We start from the raw sequence: 15907 nt of genomic DNA, 5'->3' as shown, positions 1-15907 counted from the left end.
CAAATACCCCGGTAACACCGTAGGTACGTCAATTGGTACTCAACAGTACATTAGTCAAAGGCTATTTAAACCGGTTGGAAAAGGGTATAAGGAAAATGTTATCGAATAATAAAGTGACCATATTGGCTTATCGGGTCGATGCGTTAGGGAATGTGAGTTTTGGGATTTCGCTGACTGGTAACACCAGCTACGAAACTTGTGTACGTTTGTTTGTGTTGTTGTTTTTGCTTGCGTGCGGTTGATCCGCGGACAGTTTTTCCGTAAACTCGCAGAGGAAATGCAAACTGAGGCGAGGTGAAAGGAAAACTGACCACCGAGTGTGCGAAGAACGAAAATTCAAACGACGGCAAGCGACAGCAATTAGTGGGTGAATAAGTACAATTTTCCGGAACAATAACAAAAGCAACAACAACAACTGCTGCAGCCACAACAAAAATTTAACTCAATTAAAGGAAAAGGCAACGGGGAAATGCAATTGAAATGCCGAGAGCATTTATGAAGTGTGCTGATGTGTTTGCGTGGAAATGGAGCGATTTGTGATTGCAGCGCTTTTCTCGTCTAGTGTTTTCCGCTGCCAGAAAAGTGTGCGCAGGAAAATCGGTGACGATTCGTGAAAACGGGCAGAGAATATTCGGTGAAAATTCAATACAAAAAACGCGGAAAACGAAAACACAGGAAAATTTCAAAGAGCGAGAAAGTGGGAGTGAGAGAGTGAGAGGGAAATAGAAAATAAATATCTTCGCTGCCTACGTGTGGGTGTGCGTTAGTGTGTGCGTGTGCAAAAGTAGCAGATCAAAGCGAAACGACAAAAAACAACAATAGCACACACAGCTGACTTCCACACTCTTTCCTTCCTGCATTACACTGTCAAACAAACAATAGTTATTACTGCAAACTATGCGAAATCCAGCAACTACAACAACGACTACTTCCAATCGCCGGCTTTTAAACTAGTCAAAAAATCATAAGATAAAATCAATAACACACATATCCGCTAAACGACAAAACATAAATTCCAAGGAACTAACCAACCGAATAAAACAAAATAGCACCAAATTCTAAGTAAACAGAGATACATAGCTCACAATGGATTGGATCATCAACGATGAGATGGGCCTGACGGTCGGTCACGTGGTGGGTTGGGCCGCCGCCTCTGCGATGGTGATTGGGGGCGTGATCCCCTACGTCCCCCAATATATCGAGATCAAGAAGACGCAGGACGCGGAGGGATTCTCCCTGTACGTGTGCCTGGCACTGCTGGTGGCCAATTCGCTGAGAATACTCTTCTGGTAAGACTTAGCTAGTTCAAGTAACTAAATTTGTAATCTAAAATGGGTGCCGATTATTAGGAAACTAAAATATTGCTAGCATCTGCGAAGCTCATTAAATTCATTCCTTAAATTTTCCCAAATGAGAACGAAAAATCTGAAATGTGGTAGCTATATACATTCTGTTGATTTTGCTAATGATATTGCAGTTTTTATATCGAAATTATATCTTTTTTGAGCAATAAATCTATCATGAACGCTGCTATTTTTCTTTGACTGTACAGCACACAAAAATAGTACAAATCACTTTTGAACGCTGTGTATTCAAATGAAAATAAACACCTGCACATCCTGTCGGCTTTATTATTCTTGTATAATAATAATTCTTTGAAAAATCTCTGATATGGCACTTTTCTCCCTGCAATCTATCTAATAACTATAAAACATGCTTGTTTGTCTACATATACACATTTAAAAATTCTTTCTCGAAGATCCCTTTCAATCGAAGTTGTTTAGAATCCTCTGGCATCCCGGATGGTAACTCCCGGTACCTGAATCTCTCTAAGCAAACCCTTTTCCACTTTATCTGGCCCACGATGGGATGACTAAACCCACTCGGCAAATACCTGGTATCTCGGCTTATCTGTTGGCAATTCAAGCCGCTTATCGCGCGAAATTCTCTCCTGGTACGGCGCGACAAACTACGGTTTCCAGCACTTGAGACCAGACCACCCCACCTATCTATTAGTTATGTCATGATTTCTGGTCGATTTTGGCGACCACGGGGCCCAAGGGGCTGGTTTTATCTTTATTGTGCTCCCAGTGATACGGTATTGGGCACAATGTCATCGATAATCGCTATTTTCGCTGGGGTTTATGACAATTATTGGAAGATTTATCAGCCTTCATGCTGATTTGGGAAAACAATGTCGGGTATACTAATGTTTTGTGGGATGTTCGATAAGAATGTTATACTCAGAACAATCGCAACTAGTTTATTATTTAGTGGAAGTTTTTAAGAATAAAGTTTTAAGAATGGTGATTAAAAAATTTTAAAAATGTTGAACTTTTGCTTCTGTAATGTATTCATTCAGCTTCTCGGAAGTTAATATCATCGTTTTGAAGAGCGTAACATATAAATCAAAATAAATAAACTAAATTTTTAATTCAATTTGAATGAGTGTGCGAAATGTGACAATGCCATTAAAACCAGTTGAAACTGCCACAGCCACCAAGCAAAAAGACATAATTGAATTTGCAATATGGTTTAATCGAAACGTACTTTGGCATTTAGTCCAAAATGTATATTTGTCATTTTGTGCCAACAAAATAGACTGTTTTTTAGGCCAGCAACTGCACCTAGCCTTTAGCACCAGGGTGAACTACTTTTGTCCAGCTGGTTTCTGTGTATTTTTCAGGTCGCTGCTGTTTAGCGCGTTTAAAGCTGCTTCTATTGTGGGTTTCTTGAGACCCATCGCTTCCTATAAATAAATTATTAACAAGGCAAGTGAAACGTGAACGCCAAAAGAGAATAGGAGCAACTGGTGGCCCTCAGCGGCGGCGTCAATTTGTCTGGCCTGGATGGCAATCAATAAATGAATTATTTAGCTAGAAACTGTTGCCGGCGTGCAAAGTTGAATCAGCTGTGCAACGAGGCTTTGGGCCGAGTAATCCCAATACAAAATATGTACTTTATGTATAGATGTTTACGATTCTTTGTGGCCAGACATTTTCGCTAGACACGCGATCAGTTTCATTGGGCTTTCTGAATAAAGTCAGTCTGGGGGCTAAGTAATAAGTAATAGTGCAATAGGAATGTTTTTGGGCTACAACAATGACAGGAAGTAGCTTTTAATTTATGCACGCCTTTTTCCGTACAGCGTAATTATTATTATTCCGACTAATTGCTGCGATGTGGATAAACCCCCGCAACAAAAGTAGTTGAGTGCATCTGGCAATTTGTGGACAACAAAATGCACGAAACACTCCAACAATTAAAAGATATTTCGTGAATTTACCATAAATTGCAGGCAATTAGTTAACTAACGTGATTGAAATATATTCCACTTGTGTGACTTCCAGAGAAAAGGTTTTCCAACAAAGATAAGCAGAATGACACATCCGCAGTATTTATTGTAAAAATTGACAACGTGGCTGCCTTTGTTGTTGATCGTAAATGTGCATATTAAACAGGGAATTAATCATATTACTCACACAGTGATATCACACAGTGATAAATATAATAATTGCAACCATTTTGTACTCTTTTTGGATGAGCTCATTGCTTGAAATCATCGCTGATTAATTATTGTAAAATCCAGATTACCTTTGTGGCTTAGATAATGCGAATGGAGCCTACACTTCAGATAAGATATATTATTTAGAATTTTTCTGCTTTTAGTGTAGTAGGTACGTTTTTTTATTTACGACTTGCGATGTTATCTGCAAAAAGTTGCCCTTAATTTTATTAAGTAGTTAGTCATTCCTCTTCCAGCAAATTTGTTACTAAACTATTGCGCGATGTGGGCGTTTTTTCTAGTTTCCGAATGAATCTGACTGCGTATAAAGAATATATGTATTCCGACATACATACATATTCAGCTAACTAAAATTTGCTTTGTGACCAGAGTCAACAACGCGGAGTTAGATTTCGTAAAAAGGTTTTCTCGCGCAAAAAACGCTACCATTATGACTCAATAAGTTGGTCAGGTCAGTGGGGCGTGACTACACAAGTCTGCAATATAATTAACACTTTCATTCCAGGCATATAACAAAAGATGTAAATACTCGTATGCGAACGGTTAGCTCGGCTCGTGCACAGTCATTTCTATATTTGCAATTTTCCTGCACTTATTATACTGCTTAAATATTTACACAATTTGTCAGCCCGCCTGAAAACGCGCGCTGTTCAGACTTAACAAGCTATCAAATTGGGGCTCCGTTCATCTGCAATTAAAATTGTATAGTACATCCAAAAATCCAAATATTCACATTTGAAATTGACTCTTAAATGTGAGGCAACATTCGACTGTAATTTGCATAGTATAGTCGAGCATCTGAATATTCATATTTGAAATGGAATCTTAAAATGCAGCTACAAACTCACCTTAAATCTTGCATAACTCAGCAGGCCAAATTTGCCAACTATTTATATTATACAGCTCACAGCTCAATCTGGCGAAAAAGTGAAGGGTTAAACTTGAGAACTTTGGAGTTCATTGAACCTATTTCAGCAATTATACAAGCAACCTGTTACGAGAGTCTTTAAAACTTGGGCAGTCAAGAAAGAGAAGTTATAAAGTGCAAATTTGCTGAGTAATTGGGCTGTGCTGTTTGTTGTTTTACGGAATTTTTCAATAGGGATTAAATCAGACATAAATTTAGTGTACAAACTAAGTTCCTATGTGAAGAGTTCTTTCTTATATAGGAGATTGAAAGAATCGTCTACGTTACAAGAAAACATCCGCTATTGATAAGCTTTCGAAATGCACCGTTCACACTGCATGTTTATGATATTTGTGTAAAGCAAGCAAACTTCGCCTCTTACTTGAGGTTCCTCAAAGAGCTCCTTCTTATCACTATTGCACAAAGGCGAATGGGTGTACGCAGATAAGCCAAGTCTTGCCATCAGGCGATAATTGTGTCTACTCCAACCAATTAATTTGTTTACGTAAACACTTATCGGAATAAGGTGCTTCCTTATACGTAAGCTAATAATGTCATATTATATATATTCTTGTGTTTATCTGAAAATGTCACACGATTCGGCCGAATTATTTGGTAATTTAAAATTTGCTTATCAACAGAAATTCGGCGGGACGAAACGAAGACAATTTCTATCTAATCTAGCATTTTTAATAATTTATAAAGTACTCCCAACTTTCATTCACTTTTATTTATACAAGCTTTGGCCCACTTTACTTGTTTATTTATTATTAATGCATACGACTCGATGAATGAAAAAAAGAAGGAACTTTTTACCAAAGGCAAACAACTTTATTTGACATTTTCGCGCGGAAGGTCAAGGTTTGTGGGCGGCAATTGGATGTGGATGGTTTTGTGGTAAAGTCCTTCAAACCGATTAATTTTTTCGGGGAAAAATTTGCTGACCAGGAAACCTTGCGTATGGTCCATAAATGTTTTTTGGTCTGTCGCTGTTGCTTTTTTTTTCGCATCCCATGCAAATTGGATTTTAAATTTCTAAACCGGTCGGTCGACGCAGTTAATAATGATGTTGTTCGAGGGGTTCTGGTTTTTTATCAACGATGCCATTTTTGCAAATGAAGCACTTGTGTTGTCCGTGTGGAAATGTTGCTTGGGTGGTTGGCCACTTAATTGTGGTTATGGCATATGCGAAAGATTTATAATTTCAATGTTGAAGTTGCCACGGCACGAGTTTGTTTATCCAGTTTTAAGAGGCACTTGAAATTTAAGTACAACGGTGCTCTTGCTGAGAAGCTACAGAGGGTAGCCATCAGTTTTTGAAGTTCAGTTTCAATTTCAGGAATTTAGTATTTTTCGGATTTTGAAATTCAAACAAAAACATTAAATGTAAACTATAAAATTTTAGTTATATTGAAAAAATATAAATGCTATAGCGAGTTCCCCGACTATCAGATGCCCGTTACACAGCTGGAAGTGCTACGTCTATGTATGCATGCCTAATCTTAACTTTCTAGCTTTTATAGTTCCTGAGAATCGACGTTAATACGGACGGACAGACAGACGCACGTGGCCAGATCGACTATTGATCCTGATTAAGAATATATGTACTTTATATGGTTGGAAACGTTTCCTTCTACCTGTTACATAAGTTTTAAAGAATCTAGTATACCCTTTTTATCTACCAGTAACAGGTATAAGAATTGATGGCAATGTTATCTGCTTTTCACCGTTCTTTTCTTATTCATAATACAAAGAATCACGTTTGCCTGGGAATTAGCTTGCTGCAAATCCGTTAATTGCCCTGCTTAAGCACGCCAGTTTAAATAGTTACTAAGAAGAGAGAATTTAAGTGTAGGGTTTTTAGTTTTCTACAACAATTTTCATACCACCCGTTCTAATTGTGAGCTCATCAAGGCACCCAAGACGAGCTGCTTAATTGTGACAATTATCAGTTTTTGCCGACCTCTCCCATTCGAATAGGCGAACCCAGGGGTTATCTGCCACATTACATAGTTTTCAAAGCTAATTTTCCGTGTAGAGCCTCCATCTAACGCCGATTGGCATTATCTCAATCGCATTTGTTCCGTTTGGAGCGCAAAGTTTTACTTTTATGCGAGGCATTCTGATAACCAGGGTGCGGTACAGTCAAAGGTCAGCCAGCGCACTCTTATCTGCCAGCCATGCCCCTTGAAATTAATTGTATTTGTGTTCCAAGATTTTTACGTAATTAAAAAGAGAGCTGCGCCGAAAGCCGTTCACGTCACATTCCGTGCCGAGGACAATCCCTGAAATCATACGTCACTGCTGCTGAAAGGACGGACAAGTAAAGAGCACTCCACTCCAACGCTAATCTTACTTCTTGGTCGTGCTTTATGGCCGAGACGTTGGCCTAATTGAATTTTAATGCCAAGCCAAAGTCAGGTTGTTGCTCGGTGCATTAAATCTGGGCTCAAGTCAGACTTGAAATTCACTGGCGGTGGCGAAAATTCAGATGGGAAGCACAACAAATCGAAACATCTAACAACCCCGTCAATCCGTTGGCCATAGAATATTTACGGCTTTGGCTTTGGCCTGCTGCTGAATGAACAATCACCAATCACAATCGTGGATGGGGCTTCTTTGCATGCGAGAAATGTGCGACGTTGACGGACGCAAATGTTTGCACGAAGCCAACAGATAGAGATTTCAATTTCTCAATTAGAATAGATTTTTGGCCCCCAAATTCGGGCTGAGGCAGAGATAATCTGCGTGGGCAAACTTAAGGAATATTAAATTTCATAGTAGAGACACTACGTTTTGTGGCTTTGAGCTTTATTATAAAAGAATTAGAAGCTTACAAGACCTTCCACAACCACAACTCTATTGTTTGTAAGCATAAGGTGACTGTGCAGTCCGCACGATTTCCAAGAACTGCGTCATCTAACAATGTGTTCATTTAAAAAAACTTATAAAAAGTTGTAAGCAGCATTATCACGTTCCAGAACCAGAAAACTTCATGGACACATTTCCGGACTTCAAATGGTTTGATAGGCCAAGTGACTTATGCACACGCAGATATAAATTGGGGTAGGTCCCAAAATGAAATTATATGGAAATCAGTCAGCGCTAAAGTTGTACTTTCTATCTACAATGGAATACATATGTATGAGTACCACACATATATTTGCCATCGAGTTGACTACAAATTTAATGTTCATATGCAAATCGGCAAATTGTTTTGTGCGCCTGGTCTCCTTTTATTTTGCCGTTTTCAATTGTGGCATTGTCCTTCTTTTGTCCTACGATTTTGTTGCCATCTGAGTTCTAGGCTCCTTTTCCAATTTCGCCTGCGCCTGCGAATTTTCCGGTGGGCGTAAATTGAAGTGATTCCCCGAACAAAAGTCGCACACATCTGGGTGACTAGAATCTTGTGTTTGTGTTTCGGTTTGGGGTTTTATGGGCTTAGGCCCATGTGGGTGGGCTCAGCTCGCATTAATTTTCATTGAGCAAATCAAGTGGTATAATAAATATTTATTTTTCGATTTACTTTGTTATTTTCGGAGACCATAGCAGCTTTCTGTTGCTCTTATAGGAGTTTTTGTAATATGGAGTTGACAATCGTAGAGTGAAAGTATATTCTAGGTAGGAATATTCTTGGTATTACGCTGCCATGATTCAAATTCTTCTTTCAAAAGTTATTCCGAAAAAGTTATACAGGATTTTGGTATGCGCTTTAATCTGGCGACCCCATACTTAAGGATTTTTTCTCCATCTCCGTAGGATCTTCTTTATCGTAGTAATGGGCATCTGATAGTCGAATTACTTGACTGTGGCGTTTTTTTAAGTTTTATAATAATTCTGTATTTACCTATTGGCAGTTCTGTCATAGTCATTGTGTTATCTCACCATCATACGCTTATAACTCATCTATCTTTGCATTTAATGTTCAAGTTTCGGCACATACCACTTAACTCACATACTGTTCAGCTCATTGGCAATCGGTATTCATCTGCGCTCTAGTTCATCGCCACTGCATCCTTTATCCCCGACAAGGTCACTCCGAGCAGCTTAGCTCGGCACACCACAAAATCCATCTGGGCTGTAGATCGACCCAGTTATGGCCATTCATCATCATCAGCGGCTGGCAATCCTTTCTATACATTCATTTACTCAATGGTTGGTGGAAAAATTGTGCTATGGCTGTAGGTTCTTAGTTCCCACTGCTCATCAGGCGGCAGCTTGTGTGTTTACACAAATCTCGAAGCAGGCAATCTACTAACGTGGCCAACACTCTGCTCAGTGGTTCCGAAATAACCGGAATGTACGGCCTCAAGTGCTTTCGGTTCCGTTAGTTAGGAGCCCTTCAGCGGTGGGACAATGATGAGGACTTCGGCCCACGACGAGTGCAGCCTACTTACAGGCGTCCACACCAGTTGGGCCAAATGAAATTTGTGTTAAGCGCACAGCGCCAGCCTTGGCTTACACAAAATCGCCTACAGGCGCGGTCGGAACTATAGGACAATAGCTGGGAGCATATTTTAGTCGCATTTATTGGAAGATAATTGGAATATAAATAAGATATAATATAAGCAGTCCCTCTGCTGACATATAAAGGTGTTTGGTTTTTTTCGGCAACCTACCTATGCAATAATTGTTTACTTTTCATAAGCCATAGCCAGGCGACAGCGAGTGTAATTCAGGCAGACAAAACGCACCCCCACTTGAGTAAACAAGGCGCCGAAGGCAACGCGGAATTTTAATTATGGCTAGAACAGACACAAAAGGTTGGTGCTGAACAAAGCCCTAACACATGTATAACAGCTTGCAAATTGCTTGGCTCCATTTTGGTGACTTAATTTCCCAGCCCCGCCGACAAATTCCATCAATAAAACTTTCATCAAGCCTAAGTGACATTTTCGGGGCTCGCCTATTTAGTCAAATTGCTGCGGCTAGTCGAGCAAATTGCCAGTGAAAGTGAGCCTGAAAATGCAGGTGAAAAGTGGGTGGTGCTGCTGCCCGCTTGTTGGAAAATTGTTTACATTGCAGGCTCAGGCACACCGCCAAATGCGGCACGGTATACTCGTATATGTGTTCATGCCTGTTTGTAATGCACGTATACGATTTTATCGATTTTTTACGACATTTTTTACACGTTGAAGCGTGCAAATGCTATGCCCGTGGGTGGAAGGAGGTGCCGGTGTGTTTTTTCAGCTTTTGCCAATTGAAAAGGTAAAGTTAACCATTTGCACTAGTGACGAAGGCACAGCGATGTTTGGGGTGTTAGTTCTCTCGTCCAGAGCGTACAAATTGGAGTGTTTGCACTGAAAATATTAACATTTCAGAAATTTGCAGTTGTTATACCAACTCAAAAAGCACGCTTTGTTGCTATGATTTTGTGGGTGTCGGGGCAGAGCTTAGGATAGCATTTTCTTTATTAAGCATTGCTATTTTAAATATTTAATGTTAAATATTTAATTTAAAATCAATGCAGGTGGAAAGGCACCCCTGCAAAAGTAAATTTCTTGAATTGCTCTAGCCCAATCGAAGTGTAAAATGTATTTATGGAGATTTAGTTGAAGCCGTGGCATGGCATTGACTTGGCCCAACTGGTAATCGAGTTCCGATGCCCCGCCAGAGCGATTAGTCCCCGTGGCACAATTTCCGCGCTTTCCGCAATTTACTATCTGGTAATCGGAAGAAACGCGGAAATGTATGCTATTTGCTGTTGTGATTGCGAGCTACAGCTGTGGCTTTAGTAAAGCAGTTGGCTCCACTAATCTGCGCCAGTGAAATGCCGACAAATTGTCGTATTTTTTTAATAACATTGGGGAATGACTTTTGGTTGGACATCAGGACTTTCATCACAACAAATCCCCAGCGAATCTGGGGACTTGCCTTTGGCTGCTCGGCATTTGTTTGGGGCCTTGCCAAATGCCCAACACGTTTCACCCATTGTTTGTTGTTTGTGCTCGGGGACCCTTTTTCACCCACTTGGCATCTGTCAGATTTATGACAGTGCCGCTTGACACAGTGCTGGGATTTTTCCAGCACCTACTCCTTGGGCCCTTACAATCGATTTGGTTCGGGAGTAATTTATGCAGTTGGCCGCACATCAATCACTTGTTGTCCCTGTTCGGGCGCCACCTTAGCACCTGTCAATTAGCTGTAATCAACACTACATTGTGCAGCATTCACTTGTCAACTCCAGGGTGATAAATAATAATTATATTTTATGATTTCGGGTGCTGTGGAGAGAGCATTGAGTCTCATAAATAAGTAATATGTTAAGATAACCTTCCGTATTTCTTTTTAATGTGTGTCTAATCATCAAGCATTGATTCAGTTGGGACTGTAACTGGCGAATGGTTAAAAAAAGCCACTCCAAATTAACTTTCCAATTGTGTTTGTTTTACAATTTCGAACTAAATTCCTCGAACAACACGTCCTAATTATATGGAAATGATATACCGCCAAGGACACAACCGCATCTCGATAGGGCAGTCAATTAAAATGTCATTTTGAGCTGACCTTTCCGATTGACCTTTACCCAATTTCCCTCTGGATTGCAGGTTCTCCAGCCGCTACGAGCTTCCACTGCTGGTGCAGAGTGTCGTGATGAACGTGACCATGTTCCTGATGATCCATCTGTGCGTGAAGGTGAAGCGAGTTAATGCCAATAACCGCGAGCACGCCCTGCGAGGTGAGTCCCATCAGCCGTTTAAAGCCTGTCACCCGGAGGATAAACATGTCAACTTGCCCTCCTCTTCTTCCAGGCGATGAACTGCATTTGCCCAAAGTGATGACGGACACGGATACGGGCGCCTCTGTATCCACCGAAGCGGGTGGCAGCGTCCTGAAGCGAGTTCGCTCCCGGCACTATCTCAATGGTGAGTCAGCTGGTTCCACGGCCTTGACTTCATAATACTTAACAAGTCGACATGTCTAGGTATATTGATGGGCAAAGAAGGGAGAGTCTGCAGCTTACATTGATTTCCGGTTCAAGACTTTAGCATAACATCCATATATGCTTTGGCTGACACATTCGGAGTACAAACAGCTTTTCACTCAATTGACGGCCGTTTCCTGTGTCAGTTTGCAGAGCAGATTGAAATAAAATCAAATGGGAGTGTGGGAAGTTAGGGCATTGTAATTCCATTAGCGAAGTACCTTCTGCTGCTTTTATCAAACCATATCTTTATTGAGCGAAAAGCTCGTTTGCCGCATTTGCCACATTTATTTCTTCTCCATCGTTACTTCTTATCAGAAACTAGAAAAACAAGAAACTGGGTTAGGAGCTACGGTTCCAGGCGGTAAATTGATCAGCGAACCAGAGAGCAGAACCAATATACACCCACACCGACATGAGCTAATTATATTGGCACGCCTTGGGCTTCTTTGTACATGGCTGGTCGTAAATTGTGCAGCGCCTAAAAGCTGGCAGAGATAATGAAAATTGATTTCCAACTGGCTTCCCCTCTGCAGTCGTTCTGGTGTAGCCTGGCCTGGTTCTGGCTGTGAATGATTGGTAGAGTTTTAAATTGCTGGGGTCATGACCTTTTGCTTTCCTACTGTAGCTAAGTGAAATAGCATGCATTGTTTGCACTTTATTTCAATCATGGTAAGATGAAGAAAAGAGTAGTACAAGTTTTTCGAGGTAGGATTGAGTTGCTGGGTGAACTAACTCATTGAGCTGGTTGTTAGTGAAGATATGGTTGAAGTCAATCATTTATCATGAATTTATTTGCTTTTCAGACCTGGACTTCAAATACTTTTGGAACTGGACAGACTTCCAATCGTATCTGGACTTTATGCTAGTCGTGTGGGCCGTTGGTGCCGCCGTAACATATCTGATGTTGTCCGTACATTGGTTCATGGAATCCATGGGTTTCGTTGCCGTCTTTACTGAAGCCATGTTGGGTGAGTGTAAACCAATCAAAATGATGGTGCTATATATCAATCTTGTTTTTATTTCTCTTGCATGCAGGGGCGCCACAATTTCTGCGCAACTTTAAGAATAAATCGACATATGGAATGAGCATACACATGGTGATCATGTGGACGCTCGGTGATATGTTTAAGACTGGTTACTTTATTGTTAGAAAAGCACCATCGCAATTCTGGATCTGTGGCACGCTGCAGGCAAGTGTTTTATAAATTCTTAGAAGTATATGTTCTCAGAACACTAATGGTGTACTATTTATGTTGAACCTCAGGTCAGCTTGGACATAGCGATCCTGTCACAGGTGTGGTTCTACCGTAAGAATTCCAAGCCGCGCGATCTGCGCCGCGGCGATTAGCAGTTTGCCCCCGAAGAACAGCCACAGCACATCCATCCCCACGACCTACATACATCCCAATCCGAGGAGCATCAGCTTTCGCTGCCCGTCACAGTGAGCAGCAGCGGAGACGACCATCTGCTGACGGCTCGAGCGGATGACGAGCACTTTAAGGTGCTGGACTTTGGTCAGTGCCACGATAATCGTGCGTTTCAATATCACAATAATAACAAGATGTTGCCCAGACCAGGAGGCAGTGGCAAGAGTAAGGATGATAGCAGCATGGCAGCTGCCTTGGAGGTCGTCATTGTCCATTCCCCGGCTTCCAAAGAGCAGAGACTGATTGGGGCTCAGGAGGCAAGTGGATGCTGCCGCAGGAAGCGAAATAATGCCACCCAAACTAGATTGGAGGGTGGGAGTTGCTGCTGTGTGATCACCACCCATCATCACCACTGCCACTGCAATCACCATAGGCATCATCACCACCACCACCATTGTCACTATAGCAGCACAAAGAGACGAGCTCTGCTGCACCAGAAAAGGAGTCATCATCATCAGAAGCATCTGCAAATTAAGCAGACGAATCACAAACAAATGCTTCCATCTAACAACAACAAGTCTTCCTTGGACTCTAGTGATGAGGCAATGCATCATCAGGCCATTGCCATAGAAATCGATGCAGCAACGATGAGCGAGGACGGAGAGGAAAACAACAGCAGCACGGCCACCTCGAATTTTCCGTATAAGGTGGCCAGTGAGGGCGTAAAACCCATTATAATGGCTCCTCTTCGAGAACAACATCGTCACAGGAGGGGTTCGTTGAATTCCAATACCACAATTGAAACAGATGAACTGTCTCGCGATGAAGATGATGACGACGTGCAGATGGGCTCCCACCATTTACCAGAAGATGAGACCCAACTAACTCAGCCAGCAGTTACGAATAGTTCCAGCAGCTCCACAAAAAGGGGAAATCCTGCCTCCGCTCCAGCGCGAAATGAGTGTGTACGCATCAAGAGAAAAAGGTTTATAGCTGAGGCTGGACAGGATTACTGCAGCAGTTGTTCAAGTTCCTGTTCCTGCAGCAGTTTGGATGAGGATCTACAGGAACCCCATGAAATGACTGTGGCAGCGGAGTGTCACCAATGCATTCCCGGTTCTAGGAGAGCAAGTTTCTGCTCTTGTCAGAATTCAAGCTGCTGTTGTGGCTCGTGTTCCCAGGAAGATGAGGAGGAAGCGGATGATGAAGACGACGAGACCACGGGACAACGGGAAAGTTTCTGTACAGCTGCAGATCATACCATTACACCTTCGCAAGATGGTGACGATATGCATAGCAGTACACTGACACCCCTTAGCACCCACAGGTCTTCCTTTATGGACCAGGATCATGGAGATCACACCATGAGAAGTGATATCGGCGGAGGCAACATAACCGATGCGGATGCCTCTTCATTAAGCCAATCAGCGGAGTACTTTTCTCTGTCATCCGCCGCTGGAGGCGGTACTTCTTTTCCCACCAAAGAAGGAGATAAACTGGATAAGCTGGAGAACAAGGAGGCGAAGGATTCAAAAGAGAAGGAAGTGGAGCAACCGTCCTGCAAGCACTGGAATCGCAATCCCCATGGCAAGCATAAACGCGGATCTTCTCCTGTGGATAACTCCTTATGACGAAGTGTCTCGCTGGTCGCCTGGCCAGCAATCGACGTAAATGCCTTGCTGCAGCAGACCATAAGGAAGTCAGCCGTGCTGCAGGAGACGCCAGTACGCAGGAAAACCACTGCCAAAAGGGGGTCAGGAACCACAGGAAGTAATGATTCCTCCACGGCCACATTGACAGCCAGTGTTGTGACGGTAGCCAAATTTCCAGGAACTGGACTAGTCAGCACTGTCACCAGTTTGAATGGATGTGGAACCACCTATAGCTACACCACCACTACGGCTGCACCCTTGAATCCCGCAGCTTCCAGCAAGAAGAACACCAAGTACTCGCCGGTACCAAACTCCGAGTCCTACCAGTGCGATCCACTGCAGCAGAGCTCGACGGAGATCATCTTATAACTCATGCAAACATACCTCTGCACCTTTCACTATTATACAGTGCGAAACCGTATAAAAGCCAAGGTTAAACTTCATTAGTAAAAAGGGATAATACATAATACATTAACATAATACATAAAACCAATACTCGTGGAAATCTATAGAGTGGTATAACGAAAACCAAAATTCATAAAGCTGTTCAATTTGCTGTTATTCGGGGGTAACAAACACCAAGATGTGGATGTAGAAAAGGCAGATCTAGTTATACACATTAGAACATAAAACCAATGTACATTACTTTTTATGTGAGATGCAGCTTACAATGTAAACTAGTTATTAACATTTAGTTTCGGACTATGTGAATTTAGAGAAAAGGGTTTCAGCTGGGGAAGGGACCAAGCCAGAGTTGACACAGCCTTCAAGTTTTCCAGAATCCACGCAGAGACATATCCACATTGTGCAAATTTCTCGCTAAGAAAACTTCCCTCAGCTCGGGCCTTGAACCTTGTTTAGATTTAAATTTATAAATCGTCATTGTTTTTCGTACGTCGTTAGTCGAGTTCATTTTGTAGTCCTGTAAGTTTAATTTGTATTAAAATCAACAAAATCAAACTTTAATCTCGATATTATTCTTTAAAGAATTTTTAATTTTATTGTTTCCTAGCAGAATTTATTAGCTAAGATCTTTAAAAAATTATACGAAAATAAACGAAACCCAAGCAAATTTATTATTTCCTTTTGTTTTGATTTTCCTAATTTTCATTTCTTTATTTTCAAATGGCACACTTCCTAATCTTTAGCTATATTATTCTAGATATAACGTATAAAAACTACTAAGCAAACAAATATCTTCCTTGCAATTTTGAGATTCCGTTGAAAACGTACACACAAGATAAATATGAAATTTGAATTATTTTTAAGCCACGTAAATATTTATTCAAAGTGCTTGAGAATATTTAAGAAATATTTAAAAACTACAATTACCCGTTGGAGGGGAAAATAACATTTGTTGATTAGTATGTAGCAGCTACTTTTGATTGTTTTCCTATGGTATGTTGGCTATGTAGCATCCTAATGATAACAAATCTGTTGCAGATGCGCAGTATTATATTGTTTGTAAAGCCATTATTAAACTGTAACGAATTACTTACTAACAATGAAATGGAGGCAAATACTCAT

General features: G+C 41.2%; 1 protein-coding gene across 1 annotated transcript; it reads left to right on the top strand.

Annotated features, from left to right (window-relative positions):
• The first annotated feature begins 1086 nt into the window (after positions 1–1086).
• Positions 1087–15444, top strand: LOC6542003. The gene is given in 6 exon segments (XM_001970096.3): positions 1087–1289; positions 10982–11112; positions 11186–11299; positions 12165–12329; positions 12397–12551; positions 12626–15444. Coding segments are annotated over 6 exon segments (2892 nt in total). The 3' UTR covers positions 14750–15444.
• The last annotated feature ends 463 nt before the right edge of the window (positions 15445–15907 follow it).

Source organism: Drosophila erecta, unplaced genomic scaffold, assembly GCF_003286155.1.
Source record: "Drosophila erecta strain 14021-0224.00,06,07 unplaced genomic scaffold, DereRS2 tig00000055-arrow-pilon, whole genome shotgun sequence".
Taxonomy (NCBI): domain Eukaryota; kingdom Metazoa; phylum Arthropoda; class Insecta; order Diptera; family Drosophilidae; genus Drosophila; species Drosophila erecta.
Note: the sequence above shows the minus strand (reverse complement) of the source record. Positions and strands in the feature narration are given on the sequence as shown.